We start from the raw sequence: 19,625 nt of genomic DNA on the forward strand, positions 1-19,625 counted from the left end.
TTGCTGAGTGTTGATTTATTTCTTGTATATCAGTTAATTTCTTTCTTCTCTAATATTAAAGTTTTGCTTGAGTAGGAATTGGAAATTAAATGCACTAAAGCCTCTGGGACCTACTAATTCAAAATTTGGGTAATTGATGACTTTATATATAAATTAAATAACTATAGAAACACTTAAGTTTAGGAAACTACTTTTGAATGTTTTATTATATATTTACATATACATAGTTATAAATTTAACATAGAAGTTAATTACAATCCATTCTTATAATGTAGTTTTTTCATTAATTCACTCTGGACTGTTTCTGATTGAAATTCCTCTACTAATCATGAGTTGAGGAGGTTTAGTTTATTTATAGCCTTTCCTGGACCCACAGAGGATTCCTAATCAATAGTTATGAAATGATTATTGATTGTGATATTTGACTGACTGTAAGTAAATGTTGTAGTGAAATGAGGTATACAAATTCCAATACAGTTGAATTTATCTTATATTTGGGCATATTAAAGTTATTGAAGAGTGGGCTTTATAATTCTGGTACTGTATTCTTTCACAAAATTTATTTGAGTTATGAAATCCTTTTGTACAGCTTCTAATGTAACTTAAGACAGTATATTATTTGGACCTTTGTTAAAATAGGTTTTTAAATTTAAGCTTTGTGTAATATGTAATTAATGGAATAATAGTGAATGCTGCAAAGTAATATAGTAGTATACATGTTTTTCCTTTTTAGTACTGAAAAGAGATAATGCCATTAAAAAAGAAACAACCCAAACCAACAGAGTTTAAAACGTGTCTCATGGGCCAGATTTTTAACAGTATTCTTTCCTGAAATACTGTTGGTGAATATCCTTGCAGTGTTTCATAAGATTTGAATTCATTTATTTTTTTTCAATTTTTTTTTTTTTTATTCTCCATATTTCTCTACAAAATAACAGGGGAATGGATTTTTCAAAGAGGGGAAATATGAAAGAGCCATTGAATGCTATACTCGAGGGATAGCAGCAGATGGTGCTAATGCCCTTCTTCCAGCTAACAGAGCTATGGCCTATCTGAAGATTCAGAAGTAAGTATTGGTTACATTTTAGTGCTTTTCAGGATACAAATTTACAATAAATTGGTAAATTTTTACCATAAGTTACCCAACATGCCAATTATGGCGTGTTAGGTTAGCTAACATGCCAATTTATGGTAAATTTAAGTAAATTAAAATTTAATTTATATATTTTTGAGCATTTAAATTAAAGTGAAATGAGAGAGGAAAAATAGTGTGTGTGTGTATGTGTATGTGTGTGTTTATGTACCTGTGGTATACATAGTTCCAGGCACAAGGTGTGTATTCAGTAGATGTTCTTGTTAATATTTTCCCACTTTTAAGTCTGGCATTACAGAGTTTACCAGTTTTTCTCTAGTTGCTTTATGTATAGTATTCTGGATCTTGATTAAATATTATTTTTCACTTCAGAGCCCTTTGGGCAAAGTCTTATCTGGAAATGTTTTATATACATACATGTATAACAAAAGGGAACTGCTGTCATTGAAACTGCTGATTAATAACATATGTAACAAACATTTGATCCTACATTAACCAGCTTTTTCTGGATGTGCCCAAGTTGGACAGTCAGTAGAATTATATCCGATGGCAGAAACTTAGACTCAGACTTTGTTTCTCTTGTTATACTTTACACACTAATGCCAGAATTTTAAAAAGCCTGTAAATAGTATAAATAGGAATTCAAAACTTCTTCAGTGCCATGAATTCCCCTTTAGCTGTATGTTGAACGCTTCTCAGAATATTTTTAAATGCTTAACTGTACAACTAGGATTACAAAGGAAACCGATTATATCAAAATACAGTTTTGAAAATATTAAAAATTGTGATGTAGTATATTTGCTTTTTTATTAACACCTCGAAATGAGAAATTACATTTAAAATACAGGCAAGTGCTGTATTTTATGCTCACCGATATTCAGAATTACAGTACAAATTTAACCTGCTGCTTATTTGCAGGTGATTGTACTATATTTGAAACTACATTTAAAATACAGACAAGTTAATGTTAAAAAAATTTTAAAGACATGATTGTAAGGTTTCAATAAGGACACCAAATTTTGGGATGGTCCTCGACACATCTTTCACGTACTGATGAACAAGCAAGTGTGGATAGGGAATACCTGAAGCAATATTAGATTTCCAATGTGATAACACATGCCTTAGCTCTTTGTCTTCTGAATAACTACTAGGGCAGAGTTGCCCAACAGTTGCCAGCCTTGTCACAAGAGTATCTATAAACCAGACACTGCAATCACATGCAAATAAGCAACAGGTTAAATTTTTACTGTAATTCTGAATAGTGGTGAGCATAAGCAATATTTTGAGATACCAGTAACAGTTGTAATGTGATATGGAAATATCTGATTTTTTTTTTTTTTTTTTTTTGAGACAGAGTCCTCCTCTGTCACCAAGGCTGGAGTGCAGTGGTGTAATTTTGGCTCACTGCAACGTCCACCTCCCAGATTCAAGCGATTCTCCTGCCTTAACCTCCTAAGTAGCTGGGTCTACAGGCATGCGCCATGACACCTAGCTAATTTTTGTATTTTTAGTAGAGATGGGGTTTTGCCATGTTGGCCAAGCTGGTCTCAAAACTCCTGACCTCAGGTGATCTGCCCGCCTCAGCCTCCCAGGCATGAGCTACCGCGCCTGGCCGAAATATCTGATTTCTATTGGTGACAAAGTGATAGATACTGTTGTCTGCATTTGTATTTGAAAGAAAGCTAAATTTTATTTGAAGTTTAGTGAAAATAGTGATACAGTTTTTTTCCTAAACAAGTTTCTACATCCCTCAGAGAATCTCAGGTTAGGAGCTCCTGTCATAGAAATAAATTTTGATTATATCTTTAACCTCATTTAAAGTAAGAGATATCACTAGAGATAGATTCTTTTGTTGACTAGTCAGAGTAAAGATCATTGCATCTCTTGCTCACTTATGAAAATTTTGATTTTTGCTATCAAAGAATTGTGCATTGGTTTAAAAATTGTAAAGCCTGAGTTTGTTGGTTTGACTAATGCTAAGAGTAATGCCTTCTAATAGGTGAGAGATTATATATGCATTTATAAGATATCTAATTTATTGTATTAGTTTTATTTCTTTAGTTTATAATCATATTAGTGGAATATATTATACCAAGTTAGCAGAGTATATTTTAAATTAAAATAACTTAAGACTCTTATTTGTATCTTTTTCTAGTGTATCTTTTAGATTCACAGTTAATATCAGAATTTTTTTCTGTACATGGAGACTGTTGTTATGTATTATGGACTATGTGAGGAACATAAAAAAGCAACATTTCAAGCTTGGACTACTCCTAGTTTAGGTAACCATCCTATAGCTTGAGGTTCTACAAACTGTGTCAAATTAGAGCTAATTAGAACCAGCAGTATAGTCAGTCTTACCTACCAGTGTGCGGAGTAGCAGTAGGGAGTAAGAAGAAATTCACCTAGTTAGGCCAACCAGGATTCCTAGAGAATGTGCTTTCTGGAGGTGATAGTCTAAATTAGTAGTTTGCATCGGGAGATGAGCAAGACATCCTTGAGTTACAGTAATGGAGTGCTTGTGAGCTGGCAAATTGTGGAATGTAGGGTGGTAGATGGTTAGCTTCAGAAAGGCTGAAGAAATAAGAAGATAATCATAAATAAGGACAGAAGTTTGGGCCAACATTGTAGCCCTTGAAGAGGACTGACCAAGAACAAATCTGAGTCCTATTCTTAGAGGGAGTAAAGCATAGATTTAGAGATAGGATAAGAAGAAAATAACCCAGTAGTATTAGATATTAGATTTGGGAAACAGAGTTGAGAGTTGGTCACAAAAATAAGGTAGAATTTTGGTTGCTGGAACTGGAACCAGACTAAGACTTGATTTAGTAGAGGGTGGTTCACTTAATGGTGATTAGGGGCTGCATTTACACTAGAGCCGGAGTAGACCTAGTGAGAGGTGACAGTGTGCTGGCGGTCCTCACAGCCCTCACGCGCTCTCGGTGCCTCCTCTGCCTGGGCTTCCACTTTGGTGGCACTTGAGGAGCCCTTCAGCCCACCGCTGCACTGTGGGAGCCCCTTTCTGGGCTGGCCAAGGCAGGAGCCAGCTCCTTCAGCTTGCAGGGAGGTGCGGAGGGAGAGGCGCAAGCGGGAACCAGGGCTGCGCGCGGCGCTTGCGGGCCAGCTGGAGTTCCGGGTGGGCGTGGGCTTGGCGGGCCCCGCACTGGGAGCAGCCGGCCGGCGGCCCTGGGCAATGAGGGGCTTAGCACCCGGGCCAGCGGCTGTGGAGGGTGTACTGGGTCCCCCAGCAGTGCCAGCCCACTGGCGCTGTGCTCGATTTCTCGCCAGGCCTTAGCTGCCTTCCCGCGGGGCAGGCCTCGGGACTGCAGCCCGCCATGCCTGAGCCTTCCCCCCGCCTCCGTGGGCTCCTGTGCGTCCCGAGCCTCTCTGACGAGCGCCACCGCCTGCTCCATGGCGCCCAGTCCCATCGACCACCCAAGGGCTGAGGAGTGCGGGCACACGGCACGGGACTAGCAGGCAGCTCCACCTGCAGCCCTGGTGCAGGATCCATTGGGTGAGGCCACCTGGGCTCCTGAGTCTGGTGGGGATGTGGAGAACCTTTATGTCTAGCTCAGGGATTGTAAATACACCAATCGGCACTCTGTATCTAGCTCAAGGTTTGTAAACACACCAGTCAGCACCCTGTGTCCAGCTCAGGGTTTGTGAGTGCACCAGTCCACACTGTATCTAGCTGCTCTGGTGGAGCCTTGGAGAACCTTTATGTCGATACTCTGTATCTGACTAATCTGGTGGGGACATGGAGAACCTTTATGTCTAGCTCAGGGATTGTAAATGCACCAATCAGCACCCTGTCAAAACAGACCACTCGGCTCTACCAATCAGCAGGACGTGGGTGAGGCCAGATAAGAGAATAAAAGCAGGCTGCCCGAGCCAGCAGTGGCAACCCGCTCGGGTCCCCTTCCACACTGAAAGCTTTGTTCTTTTGCTCTTTGCAATAAATCTTGCTACTGCTCACTCTTTGGGTCCATGCTGCTTTTATGAGCTGTAACACTCACCGCGAAGGTCTGCAGCTTCACTCCTGAGCCAGCGAGACCACGAACCCACCAGAAGGAAGAAACTCCGAACACATCCGAACATCGGAAGGAACGAACAACTCCAGACGCGCCACCTTAAGAGCTGTAACACTCACCGCGAGGGTCCGCGGCTTCATTCTTGAAGTCAGTGAGACCAAGAACCCACTAATTCCGGACACACTAGGGCAAGTGGACCTAACTGAAAATCAGAAGGAATCAGGGCTAAGGAGCTAGGCAGAGATGATAGTTTTTCACACTCACCATTTTTCTATTTTTGATTAGTCTGTCTTTTTCTCCAACCACCTAAAAGATATTTGTTGATTGGATTTTTCTAAATTCAGTTTACAAATGGAGTGCACAGGAGACATTTAATAATTTTAAAGGACTTACGTGAGTCCATTTTCAAAGAATAATCATCTACCTCTGTGGCAACTTCAGACTTCTAGAAAAATTGTTGGGTTGTCTTCACCTGTACAATGGAACATGCAATTAAATATGCAATTGAAATGATTTCCTAAACGTTTATCTTCTAAATTTTCTTTGAATTTGGGTGTTGGAAATTTTTTGATTTACTTATTCAGCGAACATTTATTGTGCTAAAATGTATCAGGTGTTCTGTGAGGCACTGTGGAAGGTATTAAGTATACAAATATTAAATGTGCAGTTGTTTTTTTTTTTTTTTTTTTGAGATGGAGTCTTGCTCTGTCACCCAGCCTGGAGTGCAGTGGTGTGATCTTGGCTCACTGTAAGCTCCGCCTCTCGGGTTCATGCCATTCTCCTGCCTCAGCCTCCCGAGTAGCTACAGGAACCCGCCAACACGCCCAGCCAATTTTTTTTGTATTTTTTTTTAGTAGAGATGGGGTTTCACCATGTTAGCCAGGATGGTCTTGATCTCCTGACCTCGTGATCCGCCCACCTTGGCCTCCCAAAGTGCTGGGATTACAGGCGTGAGCCACTGCGCCCGGCCAGTGTAGTTGTTTTTAAGAAACCCGAAAGTTGCAGGGAGCGACAGAAAAGGAGACCAATATTTGTAAAATACGCTAAGATAGCACCATGAAGGACACGTGCTATAGGAGTTCAGAGTGGGAAGAATACTGGCATAGACTGAGTCCAGGCAGAGGAATTCATGGAAAGCATCTTGAAATTGTTCAAACCAAACTGAGATCTAAAGGAGTAGTATGAGTTAGGTGAAAAAACAGGAAACAGGTCAAGTCTAGTGCAGGTTCAAAGACATGGGAGTAGGCAGGTTGGTGGTACTTTAACCTGGAAAGGGTGAGTAGTTCATATTATGGCTGTTATTGCAGGGGACAGTGGCAGAGAGAAGGCCAGATACTCAGGCAGGCCCCCGACTTTGCGCGCCAAAGGAATTTGACTTTATCCTGAAAAGTATGGGGGCCATGCAGGTATCTTGAATGATATAATCAGGCAAGTAGAAAATAACATTGATAAGGGCATGAACACAGATGCGTTCTTTATCTCTTGCTGGAAAGTGAGTTAAATAAATCAGAGATGTTTAAGTTCATTCGAAATTCTGATTTTTTTCATATGAGATCTTGTTTTGAGGGGAAGATGACATCCATTTAGGCCTTGGGGAGAATGCAATTACAGGAGTGTTTTTTTTTTTAATATTCTTATGAAACTTTTCAGACTTATACAAAAGTAGTATAATAAACTCCATGTGTCCATCATCTAGTTCTAACAAGCCATACTTCTTTTGGTCATATTTGTTTCAGCATTTTCCCCCTGAATTATTGTAAAGCAAATCATAAACATTATGACGTTTTATCGCGAAGGAAAGGATATTTTATACATAACCATAGCCATTAGCACTCCTAAGAAATTAACAATAATTCATTAATGTCATTAATATATGAGAATGTCTGAAGTTTTTTTGTTGTTGGGTTTTTTTGGTGGGGGCGGTTTGAGCTCTTCTTAAGCACCTTGTTCTTGTAGAGCAGTAATGAGTAAGTCTGTAAGTCTGAATTGATTGCTGGTTGCATGGCTGAGTAGAATTTATGCAAAGTATTAGATGATATGCTATCACATTCATAGCAAGTTCTCATTTTTTTGTTTTTCTATGAGTATGGAAGGTTTACTGTGGGTAAATGTTAATAAAGTTTTATTAGAAAAGTAATGCCAGTTAAAATTCTAATGTAGTACCTGTGCATATTGAGACTTGGAGAGGAGGTAGGCTGCCAGCAGTGGTGTTCGTCTGTCTGCCTAGTCATATTTTTGCATTATTATTTCATCGCTCCAGCAGACTCTCCTAACATTCCCTCAATCTGGTACCTTCTCCCTCCTCACCAAATGATTCCGAGATTTGGTGAGAATAAAAAATTTATAAAATAGTTCTTCACTTCAAACACAGATTTAGGAGTTAGTGATTGAAATTATATATAAGCTTTTTAAATTAGAAACTTAGTTTATATGACATTTTTCCATGAGCTGCCTTTTTTCCAGTCAGTAATTTTATCATGTTCAATAGATATGAAGAAGCTGAAAAAGACTGCACACAAGCCATTTTATTAGATGGCTCATATTCTAAAGCTTTTGCCAGAAGAGGAACTGCAAGAACATTTTTGGGAAAGCTAAATGAGGCAAAACAAGGTAAGACTTTATAACAGCTGGCACTCAGTCATCCTGATGAGTGCCCAAGTTATAGAAGCAGAGATTCATGTAGCTTACTCATGGTTCAAAGATACTGAACTTAGGGAATTATGTTTTCTTTCCACAGTTTAGATCATGAATAGATTTGGAGGAATGCAGCTTCCGCAATGTACCAGATCATCTTTTTGTTTAGTAGCATACAGTACATTCTGGCTAATTGCCAGCCAACATTAATGAAAAATTTTAATTATAGATGAGAATGGAAAAAGCGATAAAAAGACAAGAATGAAAAGGAAGGGAATCAGTATTGTTGAGCAAAAGCGACTCACTGTGTGATATGCTTGAAGCCAATACTGTGACATCAGGTTTTTGAGAAAAGGCTTTATTTATATTGAAAGTTGACTCCCAAAGAGACAGGAATCAAACCCAAATCTGTCTCCTTGTCCTGGCCTTAAGACAGTAATTTTATTAGAAAGGGTTTAGGGAGGTGGATACTGGAATTAGCAGGTAATTAGTGGAAGGAAAGGGAAAAGTTATTGGGCATATGTAGCTATCTCTTCATGCTAACTAATGGATTGCAGGTGCAAATTTGGAGTAGTTAGTAGAACTTGGTGGAAATTCAGGCTGTGACATCAGCAAGCTCGTTTTTGTGCAAACTCCACTTGGCCATCTTGGTTCCAACCGATTTCAGCCGTTTTTTTTTAAATCCCAATAAGCAGAGGAAGTTTCTTTGTTTAGCAAGTTGTATCTTTTCCTATCTGCCATCCTGCAAACTGAAGAATTTCTGTTAGTGATTGATTTTTTTTTTTTTAACTCTTTGGGCTGTGGTTTTATCAGCAGGTAGGGAATGGAGGATAATGGAGATCTGATGCCATTTTAATTCTTGATACTATTTTTTTTTCTTTGTTTTTATGGCCTTCTCTTTTAGGATATTCACTGAATTAATCTTTTCAGAGAACCAACTTGGTTCTCCTGTGTGTGTTTTCTGTTTAATTTCCTTCTGCTTTTTATTTTATTCCTTCAACTTTCTTGGTTTAATTTGCTGTTTTTCTAGCTTCTTGAGATCAGTACTTAGATAATTGATTTTCAGCCTCTGTTCTTTTCCGGTATGTGCATTTAAAATCTGGCAGTTTCTCTATAAGCCTGTTAGCTACAGCAGTGTTTTTTTTAATTGTGGTTAAAAAAATATGTAACATTAAATTTATTATTTTAACCATTTTTCAATATATAGCTCGGTGGCATTAAATACATTTACATTGTGCAGCCACCACCACTGTCCATCACCAGAACTTTGTCATCATCCCATTCTAAAACTCTATATACATGAGACAATAGCTCTCCATTCTACTCTCCCCCCAGCCCTAGTAACCTCCATTCTACTTTCTGTCTCTGAATTTGACTGTTCTAGGTATCCTATGTGAGTGGAATCATGCAGTATTTGTCCTTTTGCCTCTGCTTATTTAACTTAGCATAATGTCCATGTTGGAGCACGTATCAGAATTTCATTCCTTTTTAAGGCTGAGTAATACTTTGTTGTATGTAATTCAATTATTCTATTAATATTTTACATTTAGTGAGTTACTCTGTCATTTGTTTACGTGGTGAACTTTGCTAAGTTAGATGACCTCTAGGGGCCTCAGTTTTATCACCTTTAAAGTGGGGTTGTAGTGAGGGTTACGTGAAAATTCATATACAACAACTACAACAGTGTTCAGTAAATGTTCTTACTATAGCTCACCTGTTTCCTAATAATCTGAGTAAAACTTCTTGAGCTGAAAATGTGATTACTAACTGAATGTATCATGAATATACATGTGAATATGAAAACTCCACATTTTAATTATGTTGTAATGTTTTTAAAAAATTCACTTTAGATTTTGAAACTGTTTTACTTCTGGAACCTGGAAATAAGCAAGCAGTAACTGAACTCTCCAAAATTAAAAAGGTAATGTATTCTTTTCACCCAAACATGGTCATATTTTCTGAAACATATATTTATTTGTTGTTTAATAAATATTTTGATAGTTATGATTATAAATTTACTTTCAAGGAATTAATTGAGAAAGGACACTGGGATGATGTCTTTCTTGATTCCACACAAAGACAAAATGTGGTAAAACCCATTGATAACCCACCGCATCCTGGATCAACTGTAAGTAAAGTACTTTCATTTTTTCCTTGCCATTTAAATATGTTGTAATAGGAGAATTGGAAACCAACCATTGTATTAATAAACTTTTTTTTTTTAATTATACTTTAAGTTCTAGGGTACATGTGCACAACGTGCAGATTTGATACATGGGTATGCATGTGCCATGTTAGTTTGCTGCACCCATCAACTCATCATTTAAATTAGGTATTTCTCCTAATGCTATCCCTCCCCCAACCCGCCACCCACAACAGGCCCCACTGTGTGATGTTCCCTGCCCTGTGTCCAAGTGATCTCATTGTTCCATTCCCACCTATGAGTGAGAACATGTGATGTTTGGTTTTCTGTCTTGTGATAGTTTGCTGAGAATGATGGTTTCCAGCTTCATCCATGTCCCTGCAAAGGGCATGAACTCATTGTTTTTTTATGGCTGCATAGTATTCCGTGGTGTATATGTGCCACATTTTCTTAATCTAGTCCATCATTGATGGACATTTGGGTTGGTTCCAAGTCTTTGCTATTGTGAATAGTGCCTCAGTAAACATATGTGTGCATGTGTCTTTATAGTAGCATGATTTATAATCCTTTGGATATATACCCAGTAATGGGATTGCTGGGTCAAATGGTAATTCTAGTTCTAGATCCTTGAGGAATTGCCACACTGTCTTCTACAATGGTTGAACCAATTTACACTCCCAGGAACAGTGTAAAAGCATTCCTATTTCTCCACATCCTCTCCAGCATCTGTTGTTTCCTGACTTTTTAATGATTGCCATTCTAACTGGCATGAGATGGTATCTCATTGTGGTTTTGATTTGCATTTCTCTGATGCCCAGTGATGATGAGCATTTTTTCATGTGTCTGTTGGCTGCATAAATGTCTTCTTTTGAGAAGTGTCTGTTCATATCCTTTGCCCACTTTTTGATGGGGTTGTTTGTTTTTTTCTTGTAAATTTGTTTGAGTTCTTTGTAGATTTTGGATATTAGCCCTTTGTCAGAGGGTAGATTGCAAAAATTTTCTCCCATTCTGTAGGTTGCCTGTTCACTCTGACGGTAGTTTCTTTTGCTGTGCAGAAGCTGTTTAGTTTCATTAGATCCCATTTGTCAATTTTGGCTTTTGTTGCCATTGCTTTTGGTGTTTTAGTCATGAAGTCCTTGCCCATGCCTGTGGCCTGAATGGTATTGCCTAGGTTTTCTTCTAGGGTTTTTATGATTTTAGGTCTAACCTTTAAGTCTTTAATCCATCTTGAATTATTTTTTGTATAAGGTGTAAGGAAGGGATCCAGTTTCAGCTTTCTACATATGGCTAGCTGGTTTTCCCAGCACCATTTATTAAATAGGGAATCATTTCCCCATTTCTTGTTTTTGTCAGGTTTGTCAAAGATCAGACTTTATTTCTGCCTTCATTTCATTATTTACGCAGTAGTCATTCAGGAGCAAGTTGTTCAGTTTCCATGTAATTGTGCAGTTTTGAATGAGTTTCTTAATCCTGAATTCTAATTTGATTGCACTGTGGTCTGAGAGACAGTTTGTTGTTATTTCTGTTCTTTCACATTTGCTGAGGAGTGCTTTACTTCCAATTATGTGGTCAATTTTGGAATAAGTGTGATGTGGTGCTAAGAATGTATATTCTGTTGATTTGGGGTGGAGAGTTCTGTAGATGTCTATTAGGTCTGCTTGTTGCAGAGCTGAGTTTAGTTCCTGGATATCCTTGTTAACCTTCTGTCTCGTTGATCTGTCCAGTATTGACAGTGGGGTGTTAAAGTCTCCCATTATTATTGTGTGGGAGTCTAAGTCTCTTTGTAGGTCTCTAAGGACTTGCTTTATGAATCTGAGTGCTCCTGTATTGGGTGCATATATATTTAGGATAGTTAGCTCTTCTTGTTGAATTGATCCCTTTACCATTATGTAGTGGCTTTCTTTGTCTCTTTTGATCTTTGTTGGTTTAAAAATCTGTTTTATCATAGACTGGGATTGCAACCCCGGTTTTTTTTTGCTTTCCATTTGCTTGTTAGATCTTCCTCCATCCCTTTATTTTGAGCCTATGTGCGTCTTTGCACGTGAGATGGGTCTCCTGAATGCAGCACACTGATGGGTCTTGACTCTATCCAATTTGCAGTCTTTGTCTTTTAATTGGGGCATCTAGCCCATTTACATTTAAGGGTAATATTGTTATGTGTGAATTTGATCCTGTCATTATGATGTTCGCTGGTTATTTTGCCCGTTAATTGATGCAGTTTCTTCCTATCCTCAATGGTCTTTACAATTTGGCCTGTTTTTGCAGTGGCTGGTACCGGTTGTTTCTTTCCATGTTTAGTGCTTCCTTCAGAAGCTCTTGTAAGGCAAGCCTGGTGGTCACAAAATCTGTCAGCATTTGCTTGTCTGTAAAGGATTTTATTTCTCCTTCACTTATGAAGCTTAGTTTGGCTGGATATGAAATTCTGGGTTGAAAATTCTTTTCATTAAGAATGTTGAACATTGGCCCCTACTGTCTTCTGGCTTGTAGGGTTTCTGCTGAGAGATCAGCTGTTAGTCTGATGGGCTTCCCTCTGTGGATAACTCGACCTTTCTCTCTGACTGCCCTTAACACTTTTTCCTTCATTTCAGCCTTGGTAAATCTGACAATTTTGTGTCTTGGGGTTGCTCTTCTCGAGGAGTATCTTTGTGGTGTTCTCTGTATTTCCTGAATTTGAATGTTGGCCTGCCTTGCTATGTTGGGGAAGTTCTCCTGGATAATATCCTGAAGTGTGTTTTCCAACATGGTTCCATTCTCCCCATCACTTTCAGGTATACCAGTCAATCGTAGATTTGCTCTTTTCACATAGTCCCATATTTCTTGGAGGCTTTGTTTGTTTCTTTTACTCTTTTTTCTCTAACCTTGTCTTGTCGCTTTATTTCATTAATTTGATCTTCAGTCACTGATACCCTTTCTTCCATCTTTGTGGTTTAATCTACCTTTGGTCTTTGATGTTGGTGACCTGAGTTGGAAATGTAGAAATCACCCTTCTTCTATGTTGATCACACTGGGAGCTGCAGATTGGAGCTGTGCCTATTTGGCCATCTTAGAACGCCCCCTAACTCTTAAAGGAAATGTGGAAGAAAGGGTATCAGTGACTGAAGATCAAAATGTTGTAATGCCTTACTGGGGCACCCCCCCCACCTTTTTTTTTTTTTTAGAATCTTTAAAAAATACTTCCTAGGATTACTGACATATAAGGGAAATTTAGCAGTATTTAGAGTTTTGGGATAACTTTTGAAGTGACTATTTTAATTTAAGTCTATCAATTTAAATATTTCTACCTATTTCTCTTATATTAAAGGAATTTCAAGCAGTTTTACATTTTATAGAAATTAAATCTTTGTATTTTTATTACTGTTCTTTTCTGAAGTTGGGATAAACACCCTTGCATCAAGTAAATTATGAAATATACATACAGAAAAGTACACAAGACAAATTATGATTTAGAGAATAATTACAAAGTGAACACCCATGAAACCGCCGAGTCAGAAAATTAAAAGACATCACCCCTAAAAAACCTCTCTATGTACCCCTGACTGATCAAGATCCTCTTCTTGCCCTCTTAAACTGTTATGCATAGACGATCCTTTGCATAACAGTCAGTTTTCTCTATTAGAAATAACAATTTCATAAGGAAGTCAGGGGAGGTATTTTTATCCTCTTTTTATAAAAGCAGAAAAGGAGAAAAAGTTTGTTTTGCTACATTTGTACTAGTTAGTAGTAGCAAATAGATTTCTTAGTTTAATACTTTTCCAGTGCATTTAATATGACTGTATTCTTTTTTTTTTTGAGACAGAGTTTCACTCTTGTCCTCCAGGCTGCAGTGCAGTGGCACGATCTCAGCTCACTGCAACCTCCGACTCCTGGGTTCAAGCGATTCTTCTGCCTCAGCCTCCCTTGTAGCTGGGATTACAGGCACCTGCCATCACGCCTGGCTAATTTTTGTATTTTTAGTAGAGATGGGGTTTCACCATGTTGGCCAGACTGGTCTTAAACTCCTGACCTCAAGTGATCTGCCCACCTTAGCCTCGCAAAGTGCTAGGATTACAGGCATGAGCCACCATGCCTGGCCTATTATGACTGTATTCTTGGTAATACTGGTTGTGTGTGTTGTGTGTGCCAGGCATAAATCTGGTTGTTTTCCCACATTATGCTCATTTTCATGTATTTATTTACTGTTCTTTTCAGTAAAAGTGATTATTTAATTAAATGTAGTTTAAACTTTTACATCTTTGTAACACTTCTTTACAAAAATTAATTCACAGGTTTACAGAAGGCCTTTGTTAGATGTCACTGTCCATAATTATGAAAACATTGCCATGTGATATGTGTAATATCCCATGGCTAATATACCATAAGTAGCTTTTACAAATTTGTCGGGTCCACCTTCTTGTCAAAAATGAATTTATGTTAATAGTTGTGAAAATTACAATGTAAATTTAAATCTCTATGGCAATATGACAAAACAAAACACCTCTAGGAAATGAGAAATCTCGGGGTAAACTGTTCTGTAAATGATCCAAAATCAACAAAGTTGGTATCCTAGTGGGAAGGGAAAAAAATTGCTGTTGATTTTTATAATGGATCTTCATGGTAAAAAAATGTGGGCATTATTTTTAAAAAGCAGAGGATAGCAGTTTGGTATAATGCCTTTGAGACTGGATTTGAGCCCCACTTGATAAACTTTGCAATCGTGAGCAAGTTAGTTAATCCCTGCGTTATCCTTACTTTTTCTCCTTAAATTGAGAATAACTCACAGATTAGTTTATATCAAAGGAAATAACGTGCATAAATGCTGAGGCAATTTCAGGTGAAACAAATTTTAGTTTCCTTTTTAGTCACGTGTTTGTGACACCACCTGGTAACCAGAGAAAGTGGTCAGGAAAGAAAGGAAGACTACGGAAAGTAGAGAGAGAGAAGAGAATGAGTCTCAGGATTATTGAAATGAAAGGCTAGGGCAGCGTAGTCTGTGCTTGAAGGGCTGGCAGCTTGGAGGTATTTTTAGCAAACCTCTAGACGGAGTGTAGGAGAGCAGAGATGTAGGTGAACTTGGGCCTGGGGTTTCCCCTGAGAGTGATAATAAGTGAAAGTTTTCCTGATCCTTTAGTCTCTGCTAAAATATCTTATTTTGCTTTATTTCCTTTTTTTTTTTTTTTTTCATTTTTCTGTTTCCTGATGTCAAAACTTCACCTATTTGGTCCCTTTTTCTCTTTATTCCTTTGTTCTTCTCTCTTTCTCTCTAAATGGTCACAATATACAACTAAATAAAATGTTACGCTTCTGAGTCATGATTTTAAAAAAGGAGTGAATTGAACCTTTCATATTTTCTTAAGTTCTTTCTTTCTATAGTGGTTTCTTTTATGGTGTACTCCTGTTACTAGCATACTGTTCTTCCCCACAGTCCTTCCAAGCTGTCATCAGTGACTCTCAGTGGCTCTCAGGACCCCGGGTCTACACTTAACAGAGACCAATGATTAGGAAATTCATAAATTCAAATCATTATTTACATATCTGTTGTCAAGGAAAGGGTTTAATACACATATCCATTCTTGATCAGTATCTTGATAAAAACTTTTGCTGATATAGTTCTTAGCAAAGCATAGGCCTTAATATGATTATTCTTTAAAATAGAACTGCTTGAAGAATTCTGTTATAAATTTTCTTACAGCTTTTTCATTTTTGTACCTTCATTTAGTAACACTCATTTATTACCATTGGGTCATATCTTAGCTGCATTAATGGGATTTCTGGTTTTAACATTGAGTTTGTTATCTATTGCAGAAGGAGAAGTGCTTATATTTACAACTTTTCAATTTATAATTCAACTATGTAGTTGGAATGTATACTTAGAGTACATTGAGGAAAGTTTTTTTCTCTTTTCTAAAGATAAAACAAATTTCAAACATATACAAAAGTATATAGCTGCAACTGTTAATCAATATTTGCAAATTTTAGAAGAAGCTTTTCTTGTTTCATTTTTCAATACCATTGGTGGAACAATAGCTCCTCAGTGTATTTCTGTGTGTTTGGTATGATGATATAGTGAAGAATATTGTTATATTTTATTAGATATACATATATTATTAAATATCAGCGTAAGTTGAAAATGACACGTGTGTAGTGATCGAGATAAACAGTGAAAGCCATTTATTTTATTAAATTGGAAAAAAGGGTTTACTTTTACCAACTTTGTGAATATTACTTGGCAGATTTTTAATCCTGGGCTAGTTTTATCCAGCTGCTATATATTTAGACAATGTGTTTAGGTTTTAATGATAGTCTGTCCCATACATAATGCTGGTTATTGTCTGCCCTTATTCCACTTGCCTTCAGTTAGTCCACAGTACTGCTGTTGGTTTGGTAATTTCTTTGCTGTATCGCCCCTAGAATAGAGTCCAAAATCCTTTCGTGACATCCAAGTCGCTTCATAAGCTGTCTTCAAACAGCCTTTCAGGCTTCATCTCCACCATGCCTTGCCTTGCACCAGCCCCACTGGACTTCTCACCTTTCCACTGACTGTGCTGTACCCTTCAACTTTGCCATTCCTGTGTGCTTTTTTCTGTGAAGGCTTCCCTCATGCCAGTGTTTATCTTCCTTCCTGTGTTCTCTTAGCATTTTGTGCTTTCATCTCTTAAACATACCCATGGCCTTATATATTTACGTATACATGTCTCTCTCCCTTGTTTCGACCTACCTGGGATAAGTGCTTTGTATAGCTTTTTATTTTTGTATTCTCAGATACAAAATTCTCAGACTGCTAAGTCTGTCTAGCCACCAAATTGGATTTACTAATCACTGGGATATTAGCTGTAAGAACATTGCAGCCTTTTAACTTGTGACCCTAAAATAGGAAACCTTTAATATTTTGATTTAAGGAATTGATTTTAATTGTTTTAGAAACCACTCAAGAAGGTTATTATTGAAGAAACTGGTAATTTGATCCAGACTATTGATGTGCCAGATAGCACTACTGCTGCTGCTCCAGAGAATAATCCTATTAATCTAGCAAATGTAATAGCAGCCACAGGCACCACAAGTAAGAAGAATTCAAGCCAAGATGACCTTTTTCCCACAAGTGATACTCCAAGAGCAAAAGTATTGAAAATAGAAGAAGTCAGTGATACTTCATCCCTGCAGTGAGTAGAAATACTGTTATTTGATGATCATCCAGAATGGGATAATTCCAATGGAGAATTGATATTACTGAGACTTCTGATTTGTACTCATCATGCTAATTTTTTGAACTGCCTAACTTAAGGTTCTAGCTTTTCTTTTTTATTTGTACTTATGGTAAGGGTGATTTTGCTGAAGGAATGATTACTATTTTTTTTTTTTTTTCTTAACCACAGTGTGAAATTTAGAGATGATAAGAAGGTATCTTGAAAATTGATTTTGTTTAAAAATGTTCATTTCTAGGATTTCAGTTTTATTATTTAGTTCAGCAAAATTTTAGTTTTTTCAAAGGAAGCTTCATAAAAATGTAGAATTTATGGATTGCCATTATTTCATCCATTAGTATTTAAGACTGTTGTGGACTCTAACTTTTGTTTGGCATTTAAGAAATAGTTTGTGTTTTTTCTTAATAATGAGAATATAGAAGATATAGACTAATTAGGTTCATTTTGAGGTATGGAAACCTTACTCATATATTTTTACATTGCCACTCAACAAACCTGCTAAAAGTTGTTTTTTCATTTAAACTTTGAACTTTAGTAGTACTTTTATTTAAAGTGATAGTATAGATCATGGGACAATACTATATAGGCAATTTTTTTGGAGGAAGCATTTCTTCCTTTTTGGAATATCTTGAAAATGATCATTTAGATCTTTGAAGGGCTAAATCATTAGTGTATGTGACATGGTAATTGAAATATATAGAAATGGTGTACTCAAAAGGTGGATAGGTTAGCTGCCCAGCAGAGGAGAATAGTCATTACATAGCCAGCATGTGAAAATTTGTAAGAGCATAATCTATTTTGCCAAAAAATGTTTATATATTATTAGCTGCAATAATTGAATGCTTGTATAATACAAGTAGATAATATAATATTAATAAAGTCAAAAATTTAAAAATTTTTATTGATGTCTCCTTGATTGAGCTTTGATTATTTATGGTTGTTTTCTGTTTGATACCTCTGAAATATTTCAGACCTCAAGCCAGTTTGAAGCAGGATGTATGTCAGTCTTACAGTGAGAAAATGCCTATAGAGATAGAACAAAAACCTGCTCAGTTTGCCACAACTGTTCTTCCTCCAATTCCTGCAAACTCGTTCCAGCTCGAATCTGATTTCAGACAATTAAAAAGTTCTCCAGATATGTTGTATCAGTATTTAAAGGTAAGAGAGAGGAAGGTAGTACTTCTGTTGTAAGTAAAAGGTCAGAGAACTTCTTTTGTCACTTTATAGTAATGGTGCCATATTTGCTTTTTGTAGGATATTATTGTAGAAATTATTGTAGAATACGTCACCCTGGTCAGACCATTTAAAAATATTTACAACCAGGGAACCTTGATGTTCTCCTTTGGCAATAGATTCTGTGTCAAATTCTATTGTCTCAAATAACTTAATCTAATTTCTTATATATTAGCTTAAGCTTAATCCTTCAAAAAAAATCCTAAAATACATTGAGTGTCTTCTGTGTGCCAAGCAGTGCTTGCAATATGTAGGCAGTCATTCTTGTAATATTTGCTTTAAGAAAAAGAATCAAATCTTATGAAATTTAGCAAATAATGGATTAGCATGGTCTTTTTCAAGTGTAATGAGAGTAACATTTCCTTATAATTGTGCAATATAAAATTACTTCCAAATACGTTTTCTCGTGTAATCCTACTTTTAAATATCTCTAGTTATGTTTATTGCTCTTTGAGAGCCTTTAAAGTTTCCTGTCTCTCTTAGGATGGTGTATATCTCTTCTGCTCATAAGATTTTTCTGTGACTAGAACAGAGTGATTATCATGCAGTTCTTGTAACTTTCATTCTTCTATCATAATTGCATTTTAATGTGACTCCATTATTATTCATAAGTGCTAATGCATAGTAGTTATTCTTTTCTTTTTGTTTTGGATGGAGTTTTGCTCTTGTTGCCCAGGCTGGAGTGTGATGACGCAATCTCAGCTCACCACAACCTCTGCCTCCCACGTTCAAGCAATTCTCCTGCCTCAGCCTCCCGAGTAGCTGAGATTACAGGGATGTGCCATCATGCCCGGCTAATTTTTTGTATTTTTAGTAGAGATGGGGTTTCTCCATGTTGGTCAGACTGGTCTCGAACTGCCAACCTCAGGTGATCCTCCCACCTTGGCCTCCCAAAGTAGTTATTCTTTACTATTTTTACCCAAGCAGTTGTTGTGTAATTTGTGATATGTAAGTGTTGCCATCAAATAATTGTCTTTTTATTTTTTTTTTCAAGCAAATTGAACCATCTTTGTATCCTAAGTTGTTTCAGAAAAATCTGGATCCAGATGTATTCAACCAGATTCTTAAAATTCTCCATGACTTTTACATTGAGTAAGTCAAGTTTTTTTTAGTTATACAGTAAGTCCTCACTTAATGTCATTGATAGGTTTTTGGAAACTGCAATTTTAATTAAAATAATTAAGACATAGGAACGTAAGTCTTGTTTATATCAATTGGCCTATGGTAAAATTGGTTTGTTTATACAGCATGCTGTTTTACATAAAGTTGCAGTTTTCACGAACCTATTGATGATGTTAAGTGAGAATTTACTG

At 37.0% G+C, this 19,625-nt stretch overlaps 1 protein-coding gene across 3 annotated transcripts in view; it reads left to right on the top strand.

Annotated features, from left to right (window-relative positions):
- The window catches only part of RPAP3 (RNA polymerase II associated protein 3), a 42,370-nt gene that overhangs the window by 18,812 nt on the left and 3,933 nt on the right, over positions 1 to 19,625 (top strand). For 2 of the 3 annotated variants that reach the window (XM_055295123.2, XM_063611282.1), the window contains 7 exons: positions 939 to 1,066; positions 7,613 to 7,734; positions 9,609 to 9,679; positions 9,785 to 9,886; positions 16,799 to 17,037; positions 18,051 to 18,237; positions 19,307 to 19,404. In XM_055295123.2, the coding sequence (XP_055151098.2) occupies positions 939 to 1,066; positions 7,613 to 7,734; positions 9,609 to 9,679; positions 9,785 to 9,886; positions 16,799 to 17,037; positions 18,051 to 18,237; positions 19,307 to 19,404 (947 nt within the window). The remainder of the gene's footprint in view (positions 1 to 938; positions 1,067 to 7,612; positions 7,735 to 9,608; positions 9,680 to 9,784; positions 9,887 to 16,798; positions 17,038 to 18,050; positions 18,238 to 19,306; positions 19,405 to 19,625) is intronic. The other variant, XM_055295124.2, reaches the window with a different exon arrangement.

Source organism: Symphalangus syndactylus, chromosome 10, assembly GCF_028878055.3.
Source record: "Symphalangus syndactylus isolate Jambi chromosome 10, NHGRI_mSymSyn1-v2.1_pri, whole genome shotgun sequence".
Lineage (NCBI taxonomy): Eukaryota > Metazoa > Chordata > Mammalia > Primates > Hylobatidae > Symphalangus > Symphalangus syndactylus.